The sequence below is a fragment of the Lichenostomus cassidix genome, chromosome 1 (assembly GCF_008360975.1).
Source record: "Lichenostomus cassidix isolate B80296 chromosome 1, HeHo_3.0, whole genome shotgun sequence".
NCBI classification, from domain to species: domain Eukaryota; kingdom Metazoa; phylum Chordata; class Aves; order Passeriformes; family Meliphagidae; genus Lichenostomus; species Lichenostomus cassidix.
The window spans coordinates 85,640,905-85,656,164 of NC_139479.1; the positions used below are offsets into that span (position 1 = coordinate 85,640,905).

At 47.9% G+C, this 15,260-nt stretch overlaps 2 protein-coding genes across 2 annotated transcripts in view; both read right to left on the reverse strand.

The window, feature by feature from the left end:
- The window catches only part of LOC146445078 (alpha-2-macroglobulin-like protein 1), a 50,716-nt gene that overhangs the window by 20,869 nt on the left and 14,587 nt on the right, over positions 1-15,260 (reverse strand). The window contains exons 23-24 of the mRNA XM_085049699.1: positions 14,956-15,039; positions 14,378-14,554 (exon numbers count right to left, since the gene is read on the reverse strand). Coding sequence (XP_084905825.1) covers positions 14,378-14,554; positions 14,956-15,039 — 261 coding nt within the window. The remainder of the gene's footprint in view (positions 1-14,377; positions 14,555-14,955; positions 15,040-15,260) is intronic.
- Positions 212-5,371, reverse strand: LOC146445080 (alpha-2-macroglobulin-like protein 1). Its single transcript, XM_085082123.1, has 5 exons — positions 4,692-5,371; positions 3,886-4,069; positions 2,819-2,981; positions 2,247-2,299; positions 212-292 (listed from the first exon to the last, which is right to left on the reverse strand). Exons 1-5 carry the CDS (start codon positions 4,754-4,756, stop codon positions 212-214), a joined length of 546 nt encoding a protein of 181 aa, XP_084938249.1. The 5' UTR covers positions 4,757-5,371.

Sequence of the window (15,260 nt, forward strand, 5' to 3'; positions counted from 1 at the left end):
AAGGTGTGGAAGGCCCTGACATTTAGACTCTCCAGCCTCTAGTAAAGATGAACTGCAAGAATTAGCTAAAGCCTGGCTGGCATTCCAGAGTGTAGAAATGGATGAATTTGAACCACTTTGATCATCAAGGCTTGTTAACAAGAAGCATTTGGACAGAGAATGTGCATGCATAGAGCCTAAGAAAAGCAACTTGAATCCATAAGACAGTGGCCTAGGTACTATCCATACTGAAGTATCTTTCCTCATAATATGAGGAGTCTGAAACACTCACCTGGATTTCCACCACGGAGTACTGCAAAGCAAACAGACAGCAGTGTCAAAAACTGGTATGACATAGCAACCTGCATATAAACTTCTCTTACCCACCTAGCCCCTGTACTGTGACAAACATTATGATACAAGAAGCTTGATCCTACTGAAAGCAGGACAATTGCTTTGAAACAGTAAGGAAAACACATAACATAAAAATCCATGTTATTCTTTAGATTTGCTTTTTGATCCCTGAATTTTGAAGATGCACTCTGACAGGTGCAAATTCTACAACCATGAAAGGTAGAATGTGCTATAATAAAATGGAGAAGAGCAGGAAGACTCTCAAACACCGTCATCATAAGTTCACAAATATTAAATAGCTTCAGTTTTGTAACATATATCCCAATAATTAGCAAAATGGCATCACCTATAGGAAGAATACTCCCCACATCTTCCTTTAAAATCCCTGGCATGGGAGGTAAGGTTTGGAGATATGAATTAATGCTGACTGCAGCTGATAGTAACAGGGAAGGACAAGAAGGACACACATCAGCCCTTCTAGGACCATTAATCCTCTGTTCTTGTATCACTGCATCTATCAGCCAGGAGGATGTACAGATGAAGAACACCTTATTTGGGAGCACAAAGCATAAGGAGGCAGGAGCAGGGCTTGGGTAAGCAACCAATATGTAAACATGTAATTGACGTGTAATTCATGTTATTCATCATTCTGAACGTTCATACAAGTTATCATAGGCAATTCTCTTTTCATTGAAAAAAAAAAAAAAATTGCAGGTTAACATGCTGGTGATCAGCATCCGTATTAACTTCAACTCATCTAATTTACAAACTAGGTATTATAGCTTTAATGCTGCAATGCACTCAAGCCTTACAATAGCTATGGATAAACATGATCTCTTTGAATTTTCATCACAGCATAGTGAACAATCATAATGTTAATTAGTTTACACTCACACACAGACATCAAGCATTTACAGCCAAATATGTACATGAACCAATTGTAGGCATGGAGGCAAGTGGATGGTTTATACTCTATTATCTAATTCATATAAGATATATGCCTTCCCTTTTGGGAGAAGAAAGGAGTGTTTGATCCTAGGACCTCACTGATAGCCCAGAAAAGAGGACATTAAGTCAGCAATGAAGAAGCTGGAAGGATCTCTCCCTTTATTTTAGTCTAAAAGGATTTGATCCAAGTCCCCTAATGTGTGCCCTTGAGTATTTAATTGTCATGGCATGAATTCCTGTTGGCTCTGCTTAAATTGCTTGAGGATCAAGGAGTGAAATAGCCATAGCTGCTGGCTGCAGATATAATTGCTTACTGGAGAATGGCATTAGCCTTGCAATTTCCTGGCTACCACATATGCAAGTCTCTGGCAACTTCTCACTGCCTTGACATGGGGACAAGGAGCTGCTGCCAGCAACAAGTCAGTATAATTGGTTATTCCATTTTCTCTCTTTTTTTCTATGATCACTTCCTGTGTATCCTTCCCCATATCAAATAATTTTTCTTAACATTCTGCAGCTTGCTTCAGACTCTCCTGCCACCCTCACGTGCCACACACTGCACAAATCACTGAGCTTTCCAGAACTGCAGGAGGGAGTCTTCGAGTCTGGTGAGGTCTGTACACAATTTTCTCTGATTATTATGCCTATGGCCAGCAACCTGCAGATTGGTCCCCAGAAGCCCTGCCTGCTTTTTTGGCAGGGGCAGGTACACTCAGCTAACTGGGAATGCTGGCACACTCCCCAAATGCCATCCAACCCTCCCATCAGCCAGCAGCCATCCTGTGAGAGCAACAGCAGAGCCATCAGCCAGCAGGAATTTTTGTTCCACTTTGGTTTACCCAAGGGTTGGCATTGGCCACCCTGGGTGCTGGGACTGTCCCAGCCTCCCTGGCATGGGGCTGGTAGAGGAAGCAGAACCATCTGAAGCCTGGAGACTTTCTTGCCTCCACTCAGACAGGCTTTACCTTGCTGTTAACAGGAACAAAATCTTCAGTCAGTGTCACAATCCTGAATTTCACTGGAGGGAGAAAATGGAGGAGAGCACATTACAGAGTGCATTTGGGAACAGACGCCCTGAACTTTTCTCACCCAAGAATCACAGCTCCCCATCCAGCCCTAGTGGCAGCCCCATGCCTGCCCTGCCCCTCTTACCCTTTGCTCAGCCCTGCTTACCTCTGCTTGCCCCAAACAGCAGCACAGCTGCTTCACAATTTAGGGTTTTTCCCATGGGCTACACCCAGAGTTACCCTTACGTTTCCTTGTCTGCAGAGCAGGCAGACCAGTCCTTCCTGGCCCTGGCCTAGAACACCATGTTCAGGTCTGCTCCCTCTTCCAAGCCAGCTCTGCTCCTAGAGCATGTGAGACCTCCCTTGCCAGTCCCCTCCTGCTGCTGAAACAGCAGGAACATCCATAGTCCATGGACACCTCAGTGCAGAAGGCAGCACTTGCCCTCTGTTCCCTAGGAAGCCACACAGCACAAAGCATTCATGTTGGGTAAAGGCAGGGCCACTGTTGGGGTGATGCATGTGCTGCTCACCTGTCTGCCCTGGGTTATAGATGGGTTTATCCATCTGAATGAAGGTGCCACTTCCAGCCCTGCGGATCAGGACCTTCTTCTCTTCACTTGCACTGAAGTAGTGGCCATTGGAGATGCGCAGGTGCACAGTGGCCACCTCCTGGCTGCCTGCAGGTCGGGGCACCTGGGACACAAAACAGGACAACCACTGGGTTAGCAGGCATCAGAGCAGTGCTGTCCTCACTTCAACTGCCCTACAAGGCCAGGCTCTGTGACATCTTGCTCTGGTGGTCAGCACAGTGTGTCCCCTCAGTGGCTGAAGGCTATGCCTATGGAAGCACAGGGAGCAATGCTTAGCAGTTGGATAGATCTTGGACAAGAGAAAAACGGAGTCTGTTCTGACACTGAAATTGTGTTTACTCCTTCATGGCACCACTGTTAGAATCTGCATGGAGCAAGATGGAGAAGACTTAACTCAAGGGAAGAAAAGGTCTATGGTGATGAGAAATCTGTTTCCTAGAGTGTGTGGGTCTGAGACTGAAATCCCCTCTTATTCACCAGTGCAAACCAAGAAAATGAGGATCACCAGTTTGGCAAACCAGAAAGATTTGCGCTAAGCTTCTGTGCACACCCTCCCATGTCTTTCCTAGTCCTACAGCACATTTTCAAGCCCTTAAAGAAAAGGTTGGAAGGAAGCAGACATGAGGGAAGCTGCCTGAGATGAAAGATCTGATTGCATCACAGATTCACAAACAACACACTGTGACAGTGCATCCTCCTCAGGGGAGAGAATGAGATGTACAGCTGCCGTTTGGGTGCTTCTAAGCTATCCATCCTCCTCAGACCTTTGGTGCCTGGCCAGGCAGTCTTTCCTCAGTGTGCCACCAGCATATCCCACAGGAAGGGTACCATGAGGATAGACAAAGACAAGGAGCAAAGACACCACTAATCACTCCCCCTGAATTTGCGTTCACTTCTTTCCATGCCCTCTTGTCTTCTGTTTTCCTCATTCCCTATTTCTGTGTTGGGAGGCAAATGAGCACACTGGGAGCTGCCAGCTAGAGGTCCCTGCCAAGAATGGCTCTGACCTGAAATCTGGTGCACTCGAAGATCCAGTTGTTCCGGACGACCTTGCGGTAGAGGCTGAGGTTGCCAGATGGGTGCACAAGAGTTAAGGCCACACGAATCGGCTTTTCAACCCCACGGAGGTCTAAGCAGGCCCTCTGGGATGAGGGGTAGGGCAGGGCAGCTGGAATGATGATCAAGTATCTCCTGCAGTGGGGAAACAAGATATCATCATGTCCTGGGAGCCATCTCGACCACTCTTGACACTAAAAGGCTGGCCTGAGGAAAGAGGAGAGTTTGGCTTTTCTCTGGGGCTAGGAGGTGCTGCTCTGCTGGAGTGACTAGGACAGATTACCAGAGTGTGAACCTTGCACAGGGGTGATGGAAGGTAGAGGGTGCATTTCACATAAATACAAGAGGAATGCTTTCAGGTGACAGAACAGAATTTGCCCCCCTTGCTTTGACATGGCTCCTCAACTACCTTGACAGCAGACTAGTTCCTGCTCAACTATACCCTGCCTTGCAGCTCTTTTCATTTGCCCTTCACTTTATTCTATACCTTTCCCTTCATTCTGTCTCATACTGCAGTCCCTTACCCTTTCTGTTCCTACCCCCAGTGCTTGCCTGGTTCTTGTACTGCAGCGATATTTGTGAGAGAGGTTCCTACCTGCAGGAGGGCCCTGTGTTCTTAGCCAGGCTCTCCACACCACCCCGTGTCCAGCCCTTCCAGGAGGTGACCCACAGAGTCCCACTCTCTCTCCCTGCTGCTATCTCAGCCCCTCCCTCAGCATCCCAACTAGTGATCACTAGATTTTTAAATGGCACTTACGGTTGTGCCACTATCCCCAGCATGTAGAGCAGGCAGCTCAGAAGGAAGGGAGTCCACATTTTCATGGGAGAGCCCCAGGGGGGTGGATTCCTCTGGAGGGCTGGTCAGGAGAGAAAGTAGGGTGCTGCTTCTCTTCTTCTAAAGTCTCCAGGACACCTGCTGTTGTTGCTGTTTCTCCCAGGAAGCAGACAAGAAGCCCGAAGGTTTCCTTCCCTCCACCTCATTCCTGCATTTATAGCACTGCAGGCACAGGGTTGTACCATACAGGATATTCCCCAGCCAATCCAAGTCCTTTTGGACTCCAGCCTCACTGCTCTCCTACTCCCCTGTGGATGGACCAGCATCATTCAGACAAATGTGCCTTTTATTTTGCTGTTCACTGCACTGCCCCTGTTCCCTGTGCCAGTTGCAGCCCAAGTCCCATTGTTTTGCCTCTGGCAGGATTGTGCCATGACCCCTTGGCATGTGCACTCAGCTGGAGCTCACTGTGAACTCTTGTGGTCATCCTGTCCCCAGGCTTTCTGAGCCTGTAGCACCCAATGCAGGTCTGTCCTGAACTGGAGACTAGGCTCTGTGCAAATTCAGTATTTATGCATGGTTCTCTGCCCCTTGGCAGAGGAGGAAAGCACAGGGAGCAGGCAGAGCTGGAGTTCTCATCTTTCCTCTGCCCTACAGGTGTTTCAGTTTGAAGAGGAAATTGAGCAGTCACAGTTCACCCCAGCTGTATCACATTGTTCTGTGCTCCAGTTCAGGGCCAACTTACACACACCCTCCCCAGTGGAAATCAGGGCTGAACATTGGTCAGGAAGGTCAAAAGATGCATGGCTGAAGTCCTGTGGGGTCTTCTCCACCTACCAAAAGGCTGTGCTCTAGCCCTGGGTGATGGGAACACACACTATCTGGTTTTTGATCCTCTTTCCACGTGCTAGCTTTATACATGTTAGTCCACAGATTGTACTGAACTTTTCCCTGACTATCTTACCATAATTGAAAAGGAAATCTGATTCCTTAAACTACTTATTCTCAAAATAAGGAAGTCCTTCTATTTTGGCATCAAGGTAATTTCATAAAATGTACCACTAATTCATTCTTCAGTGCCAAACTGAGCTCTAAAACATGTAAGGCCAAGCAATATTTTCCTTTGCATTAGTACAGACTGACCATAACAATGAAACAAGGCTTTGGGGCTTTCTTTTACCCACTCACAAACACAGATACAAATCCTCTCTCTCCTTTCCCCCTCCCTGGGCTTTGTTCAGCTCAGAGCTACTGGTGCCAGCAGCTGAGAAAAATGTGTAAATGCACCTGGATAAATAGCAAACAGGAACCGGAGCAAGAGTGTGAATCATTCTCCAACACTAAGCTGTCCTTCATTTCTTTGCATGGGTCTCAAAAAGCACAGGCAGTGCCTGTTGAACAATCCCAGCTGACATTTGTTTGCTCACAGTAGATCCACAGCAGTTCCAGGGGACAGCCAGATCCCTCTTAACAGCACAGGGGCTCACAATGGCAAAGGTATTGAGAGTCCTGACTCCTACTGAGTTTTGTGAGAGCAGGCATATAAACACCTCTGAAGTTCTGGGCTTAGCACTGATTGGAAAGCTATATCCTGAGCACTCAATCCAGTCTAACTTCCAGGCAGTGAAACATAATAAAATAAAATAAAATAAATGCTGGAGCAATAAAAACAGTCACAGGTTTGGTGTCTGTCATTCATCTGACTCAGTCCATTCTCCATTGCCCATTTCCAGCACAGTGACCAGGAGGCCCTGGGGAAGGGAGCACCTCTTGGCAGGGCTCTGCACCCCCTAGGACTTTCGACAGGGCACACAGCACCTGGCTGCTGTCCTAAGATCCTTCTCGAGCCCACAGACCCATTCATCCCCTGGCCCAGAGACAGGCAAGAGGCACAGCAGCAGTGGATTTCTGCCCCTGGAGGCTGGCAGTCCTCAGCGCTCGAGCAGTGAGCTGGTCATAGGCTAGATGGAAGGATGCACTCCATCAAGCTCCAGCCTGAATCACCACAACCCCTCAATTTCATGAAGGATAAAAAACGACTGGGATGTCTGACATCTGCTGCTCTAAGCAGAGAAGGGGATGTTTAGGTCAGACAGAAATCAATGTGTTTGGTACAAAAGTGATTTTTTCCCTGTCTTTAAGCTCTCTTGGAAAACAGCTGCCTCCTTCCAACTGCTCTCTAGTAGCCAAACATCACAGGTACTACAGTTTAAATCTCAGAAAGAATATTTTGAAAGACAGACAAGAGATGTCAAGAAAGTGGATATAGAAATTACAGTGGATATTGAGTCAAAAGTGACATTATGTGTAATTTTAACACAGAGTCTGTGCACACATATGCATAGGAGTAGCAAGGGGTTGTGTGTGAACTCCTCCTGCAATAATGGGCTCATGCATAAGCTACCCCTCACAGTGTAAGGGATGGTTTGGATTCCTGTGTGCGTATAACCACCACAGAAGCTGCTTTTTTCCCAATAAACCTCTGTTCTGGGGACTTTTGTCAGACCTGTGGTTTGCTAAGCTCTGCAAAACAGATTCTAAGAACATGGTGGCATTGGCAGTGATAGATGGAGTCCCTCCCTCTCTGCAAGAATCCAAGCTCTAACCAATGGAGCTCCCCAAGCACCTGTACCAGCTGCAGGCCTAACTGGCTCCAGTTCTGCTTTTTGATACCAGCAAAGACAGATGTCAGCAGAGGTAAAGGCAAGGGAGAAAAAAGACACCTGCTTAGAAAGCTGAAATATTTGCAAAGTGTTTTTTAAAAGTTTCCAAAAAAGTAATAATAATTCTGTCCTGCTGAGTTGACACCTGCATTGCTTATGGGCTGCTGAGAATATGGAGTAGGGAAGGGGGGAAACAGCTTTTCAAACAGAGGTGCAAGAGGAGAAAGGGACACCTGCACCATCAGCTCAGTCACTTCTGGCGCTGCATAAGGTAGTGCTACCACCCAACTGCTGTGCTGAGCTCCTGCTTTCATTCTGGTCCTGTTAAACTGCACATGAAGCACAGAGCAGGCTGCCAGCAGCCTGCCTTGCTGGCAGATCTCCTTGGTGTGTTCTCTCCTAACAAAAAGAACTTGAAATGTTCATGTCTTTGTCTCATCGACAGGACTTGCTGAGTCTTCAGGCTTACTCTGGAGCTTCACTGTTCCAATTTAAACATGCCTTCCAAATCTCTCCCTTTAAACCACCACAAATCCCAGCCTTGTTGTGGGGTATGGAGAGCTGTAACCAAATCCTGACCCTCAGCCCTCACCTTTCTTCCAGACCTTCCTTCTACTGGTGGCTGCACAACACTGCTGGAGAGAATCCAGTGCTGGAAGCAATGAATACCAGTGACATGGTTTAGATACAGAGTTTGCTTCTGCTCACTCCTCCCAGGTAAATGCTGTCACAGAGTCCAAACACAGACCACAGTACCCAAAGCTGTGATTCATATTTTATTTTCATTCTTTTTACAAGCTAGCAAATTGCTGGATTAAAATAATCAGAATTAATCAGGCACCCCGAAGAATTCACCAGGTAATGGCTGTCAGGAGGAGCAGCATAGGTTGGGCTGATGTTAGTCCTGAAATCCAACCTGAGATGTGTCCCAGCACCAATATCCCAAGCACTGAGCTGTGACTTTCCAGGTGACACATGTCTCATCACACCAGGAGCAATAAGGCAGCAGCCCCACTGTCCTAGGGCATCTTGCACTTGTGGGATCCCTGTGAGCTGAAGCACTGGACAGGAAGGAAGCAGACCAGGTTCCTGGAGAAATAAGAGCAGAAGAGAGAGTAACCCAGAGAGCAAATAAGATTACCCAAATTATTAGCTTTGGGACGCTAACAGCTAGGGAGTACAGGCTCTCGCTAAGGACTCTAAAGGAAAGATTCTCTGGTTTGATCCTGTATCCTTGTTTTACCTCAGCCCCTCTCCAGAAAGAGAAACTCTCCATACCCAAACATAATGAGCTGAAACTATACCATGAATTCTGCTTAGGGAGTTTCAGATACATTCCTAGATGAAGGGAACATGCTGAATCAGGATACACAGGGCTCCAGTGGGACAGAGAGAGGTGGCTGGGGTGCAGAGGAAACATCACAAGGCTGCTAGGTGTGTACAGGGGGCTGAGAAAGGGATTTGCACCTACCTCAGATACAGAAGACATTATAGTCAGCCAGGGCCTGCTCCTCTGCAACAGAACAGAAGAGATCTAAGTTATCCTTGCACAGAACCAAGTGCAAACTCACAGGCAGCCCTGGCACCCCATGGCTCCACACTGACCTGGGTGGTAGTAGTCATAGACCCTGACATGGCCTGGCTTCAGGTTGGTCACCTCAATCTCCTGCTCCAGATGCAGGACATATGTGTCAGAGGTATGGGTCAGCTGGGGAAGAAAAGCAAATGACAGTTCACTTATGAGCTGTTCTTTTTATTCCTTGCCTGAATTTGATCCTGCTAACTGACAATAACAACTCTGTAGAATAAGACACTGGACTTCAAGATGAATCTTGAGTATCCTGCTCTGCTAGCCCCAGTTCTGGATTCTCATAACAGTTCTGGCAGTGACCTTCACTCCTGCAGCTTCTCTAGCAGCACAGACATTACCTTGTCCAAGTAGATGGCAACACCTCCTTGTGTTTTCTCAGTTCTTCTCACAGAGTGCCCATGATGCAGCTACGACAGGAGAGCAGAGGAAGCAGTTTGGTTTTGTCTTTTGAAAGATTATGTGTAAGATATCCAAACAAGGCTTATCTAAGTTTGAGTGGGCAGATTCTCATTTATTCACTTCGAAATTTATTTTGCACTCTTATCCCTTCAGGGCCACTCAGTTCCTGTAAACACCAGGGAAAGCACCCTAGGCTACACAGCTGACAAGGATATGCTGAGCAGATTGGGCCAGAAGTATCACCATCCTCAAGATCCAAAGAATGAGCCAACAGTATGTGTTCAAGTTCGTTGTGTGGCAGAGGGGAAGGGATGGTGAGATTGCTCAAGGGAGAGCCAAGTAACACCTTCCCATGCAACCTTCCCCTCTCCTTGGGCATGGATGACACCATGATGTGGTGACACTGACACCACATCACCCTCCTGATACCACACTACTTACAGATGCCCCAGACCCTGGAGCCAGGGCAAATCCGGTTGGCAGGGACACCTCCAAAATCACCATGTTGGAAGTGGATTTCTTCCCATTGTACCTGGAGGAGAAGATTAAAAAGAGAGTCTCTCCCAGCTTCCCCTTCCCTCTACCACCATTCCCTGCATGCAGTACCCTGATCCAGGCAGCGCAGGTAGTCACTGCTGCCTCTCACAGGGGGCAGAGGATGGCTGAGCTGCTCAGATCATCCCCAGCCTGAGCTGACTGTGGCTCTTCTCTCTCCAGCAAGAGCCAAGGCTCTCCATCTGGGCCTCCTGCTGAAACTGCCTGGTGCCACCACTACAGCCAAGAAGCACCTCTCAGCTCTCCAGCTATGCCCAGCTTTCCTTCCCAAGTGGGATGAGATCTTTAGAGTCACCTGACATTGACATGGACAGCAACAGAGCGTGTATTGTCCTGGGTGCAATTGACTGGCTCAGTTTTCACTTGAAGGGCAAAGGATGTTGAGTCTTGTGGGGAAGGTGTGTTATACCTCAGCACCATCTGCAGGGAGAGACAAAAAGACAAAGACATGGATGATTAGTTTGAGATCATCTACCACACCTTTTTTTTCCACTGGCTACTCTAATCCTCAAGATTGGACCCCAGGTAGTGAATGTATACATGATATGCAGTAAGCACACACTCATGCCATTACCCAAAATAAAAGTCACTCAGATTGGAAACCTTCCATGGTTTCCTTCTCAAACTTTCAATTGAGACTGTGAAAGTCAGGAACACAGAAGTGGGGGATCATTCAATATTTTCATCCTCAGGTACTCTTGAGAGCCGTGTAAGCATCATTATCCTCACATTTGGAGAGGTTCTGTCCTTTTTTCCTCCCCCACATAGGTTTATTACATTGGCACCAGGCTGGGATTAAAGCACAGTCAATGCACATTTCCTTCCACAGAGGTGCAACAGAGAGTTTCAGTTTTGACAGGATGATGAGAGGAGAGTGGTCAAGCAGGGTCTGTGGGAACCTACCCGAGTGAAGACACAACAGCTGCCATGGGCCTGCACCAAGAACTTGCCCGGGACCTCTGTCAGTGCAGCCTCCTGCACCAGCAGCCTGTTCTGGTAGGAGACTTGAAACTTCTTCCCAAAGCCTCCATGGGACCTCACCCTCACTTCTGCATCCCCTTGCGTGCTGTGTGTCAGTGCTGCATACTTAGCCAATGCCTGCAAGGCCACTACTGTGTCCTGAAAAGGAAAAAAACAATTACATTTGCAGCTCTGACATCCAAAGACACTCAAAATCAGCGTCCCAAGGACCTCCACATCCAAGGGCTCCTCTCCTCAAAGCATTTACACTTGCATACATTGTTGTGCATGTTTTGCAGAGGTTCTTTCTCAAGAAACATCCCCTTCCCTGGCCATGAGTTACCTGTGTTGAGGCAAAGCCTCCATAGGCATTTTGCTGCCTGGTGAGCCAGGCCACGATGCCAGAGGCTGTGGTGAGGTCAGACTCTGTGACATTTGGCTTGGAGAGCAGGGCCAGGAGGATGTAGGCTGTCATCTCCACATCCACAGACACTGGCTGTGACCAAGGGCTGGTGCTGGTTCTGGGCTTGGATGACGTCTGACTCCAGTGGATCTGCCCATCTGGGAAAGGAAGGTAGTAGAGGGAATCTTAAAGAAAGAAATCCAGTGGCCTATCCTTCTAGACACAGTGGCTTGTGCCTGCAGAGACCATTGGATAAACAGCTTTCAGTGGGGTCATCTCATCACCAAGTCAGCTGAAAACTGATGTATTTTGCAATACCCAACACTCCATATTCCACACGAAAGTGACATACAAAAACTAATATGCCAATAATCTGCATTTGCATTACCTCCCAGTTGTCCAAATCCTGCATTGCCTTGTTTGCCAGGTCCACTAACTACCTGATAGTAGCCAGCTGTCCACTAATAGGACACGGGGCAGCTTGCTTTCCTCTCTGGCATTTTGCAGTCCTGTACAAGAAAGCCCAAATCTCCCAAACCCCACCTTCACTTCAGATACCAGAAAAGGGCAAGAGATTTGAAGGAAATCAGCACCCACACCACAATATTGGCAGCACACACCTTGAGCTCATACACTGCATGTCTAAAAACTTTCTTGGATGAAGAGCCTAGAGAGTAAGGCTGTGGTCAGCCCAGGCTGCACAAAACCAAGGGCTCGGAAAGGTCACCTGTCCCTTCCCTGATGTCCCCCTGGCACTGAGGTCCCCATACCTGCTCTGATGGCCTTTTGGTGGAGCACATCAAGGAGCTCTTGGGTGCGCTGGGAGTCCTTAGCCAGGGCGAAGGTGTAGGCCAGCAGGGCCTGGGTGTAAGTGCTGGCAGCCTTGGGCAGGGCAGGGGCAATGCAGCCCAGAGCTCTGTGCACCACTGTGCTCTGCAGGGGAGAGGGACACAGTGCTGGGCACACACACAGCCCTGGCAGGCAGGCATGGGACACAAACAGAAGGATGCACTGGCATGTGCCAGCACAGAGAGCACCCCATCCATTCACTCAGGTGACTCTGTGCTCAGACCTGCACTCTCTGTATCAGTGAAGCACCAGTAGCAGTGTCTCCAGCCCTTGGTGCAAGGACAGACCTCCCCCCTGAGCTGGTTTTGGGCTTCAGCAGTGCTCTCTCAAAGAAATGAACACCTTTACTGCTGGAATACCACCACATCTTACTTTGCCAGCCCAAGCACAACAACAGCAAAACCACACAACTGCAAATGTGTACACAGCCTGCTGAGCAGAGCAACTGTGTTTAATCCATCTTCACAGTGAATAATTGTACTTATGGTGAAAAAAAGGTGGCCTGGAGTACATCTATTGCCAGGAAGAAGGTTAATTTCCATCTGTCTTCCTTTTTCTTCCTAATCCCACTGCTTTCAGTTCCACTGAGAAGCATTGCTTTTCCATTTACTTTTCTGATTTCCAGAGAACTTCATTTCTCAATGCCTACAAGAATTGTGTTTCTTCATCAAGTTGTTTTTTTACTTTCCAGTACCACAGTCTGACTACAATAGCTAACTAGCTACAATCCTTAGCACTTGTAAGAGCTCCCTCTTATTGTTATTACTTAGGCATGCAGTTCCAGCTACCCTACAGCACTCCTTTTCCAGACTTCTGCTTTTGTTGTGAAGCTAAATCATATTAGGATTTACATTATATCTATTTACTTGGCTGTGAGAGCAGCTCCACCCACCTCTCCTCCCCAGCAATTCACCATCAGCCGTCAGCTGCGTAGGACCAGCAAGGGGATGGGAGGTGGGGGGAGCAGGAATGAGCAGCTAATTCCTAGGAAATGGCCAACACAGTATTTAGCCATGAAGCCCAGTGGTCCCCAGTAGTTTAGCCTCACCTTTTCCCTGCCAGCAATGTCCTCCCCAAGGGAGAGTTTTTCCTGAGAAGTTGTCAAATCTCCCTCACCCACCCTATTACTTTGCCCACAAGTCACTCCAAGGTGCTCTGTTGCCTGCTCCAGTGATACCACTAAGCTCTTTAGGATTCAGATCTTAAGTCAAGAGCACGGCAAAGGATCCCAGCATTTACCTCTGGTGTTGCTCCTGCCTCCAAGTATGCAGCAGTGATGTAGGCAGCCAAGGGGACTTCCCCATCTACACCTCCCTAAAAAGAGCACAGACATCCAAAAAGCTGGGAAAGTAAATAGGCAAACTGAAGCTTTTCAGGATAGGTCTCACCTTGCTCCCTTGCAAGAAAGCACAACAACACAGGAAAGTGAATTTAACAACTACCAGCACACTTGGCAAGAACTGCTTGGTGGTGTCCTGCAAGGTGCACTGGCTCCTACCTTCATGAATGTGTGGAAAAGTTGGCCCACATTTTTGAAGCAACCACTGGGAAGCTGGTGGAACTCCAGCCAGGTGAGAGCAGCTTGGATAATCCGGTTGTCCAGGTAAATGTATGGCTTGGCTTGAACAAAGCATTTAACCACAAATGCAGTCAGCCTGATTGAGAACAGGAAAAAAATTTTTAAAAAAAAGTCATTAAGAAAGGAAGAGAGAGTCAGAAAGAGATGGAGTGCATGAAAGAGAAGAAAGGAAGAATCTAAGCAGAAGTTGAGGAAAAAGAAAAAATTGGGAGCGTGCAATAACTATTGTGTTATTTCTAATGTGCTGGTCCAAGGTCAGTTCATCCCAAGGACAGTTACCTATCCATGGGATGCCCTAAACCACAGAGCTTCTAGAACACTTTGGATCCAATAGGACAGCAAGGATTTAATGCTGGAAGCAGAAAGCTGTCCACCTCCTGGCTTTCAGAGAGCAGGTAGACAGCAGGGAGAGAGCCCAGGGCTTACCAAGTATTACCATATTCATCCTTGGTACCAAATTCACTGAAGGAGCCATCAGGGTGCTGATACTGCAGCTGTATCTGGTACCCTGGGAAGCAGGATAGGACATGAGTGCTCAGAGTGGTATTTGCAATGAAATCACTGTGAAGGAATAGGGTGGTTGAGTGCTCCAGGTAGAAGGGGAGGAGGCACCTGGGACTATTGGACACAGGGGAAGGCAGAGGGGCAAGGTGGGTCTGTGGTACTCACCATTGCGCAGGAATCCTGTTGCCCTCTCCTTGATCTCAGGGCTCAGCTGCCTTGTCTTCTCCAGGTACTGCAGCACATAGACAATGGGGGCAAACAGCACCATGTTCTGCTCCCCACAGCCGTGGGGCATCTGCACCAGGTGGTCCAGGTTCTGCAGTGCTGTCCCCATGAGGTCCCCTGACACAAAACATGAGCACCCTGAGCACCTCCTGGGCAGTAGGATTCACCTCCTCCTACCTGTGACCCATTCCAGCAGTGCACCAAGCAAGGTAGCCCCAGCACAGCAGTGTGGGGACACCTCTGTGTCCTAAGCCACCCTCTCAATTTCGCTGTGCCCCTCATATGAACTTCACACATTGCCATCCTGGCAGGGGAAGCTCATTAACAACACTCTCTCCCTTGCTGAGCGTTTTAGGTTGTCAATAATCAGGAGACACAGCTACACACATGGGAAGAACATGGCAGCGGAGTCTTGGAAAACTCAGAAAAGCTGTGGAAGAGTTTGGATTTGGGCTTTTCTAGCACTAAACTCAGAGATATGGGATTTGCAAAGGTAGTATCATAACTTAATTCCTTACCGGTGACTGAGACGGTGGCTCTGACTGAACCTTCAATCACATTTAGAGGCAACATCAGGGAAACAGACTCCTGTGCTGGATTTCCTGACACCAGTTAGGTAAGGTGTAGGCAGGACAAAAAGAAAGAGATCCTGATTTAAAAAGCCTTCAAAATTCCCAGAAACTGTTCAATGCTGTTGTGTGATAACTTCCCATTTTCCTGTCACACATGCTGCAAATAACTTCAAAAATCCATGTGCCATTCCACCCTTGACTTCCTCCATACACCTCATGGTGACTGTGCTGTCCTAACACCTCTCTTTATG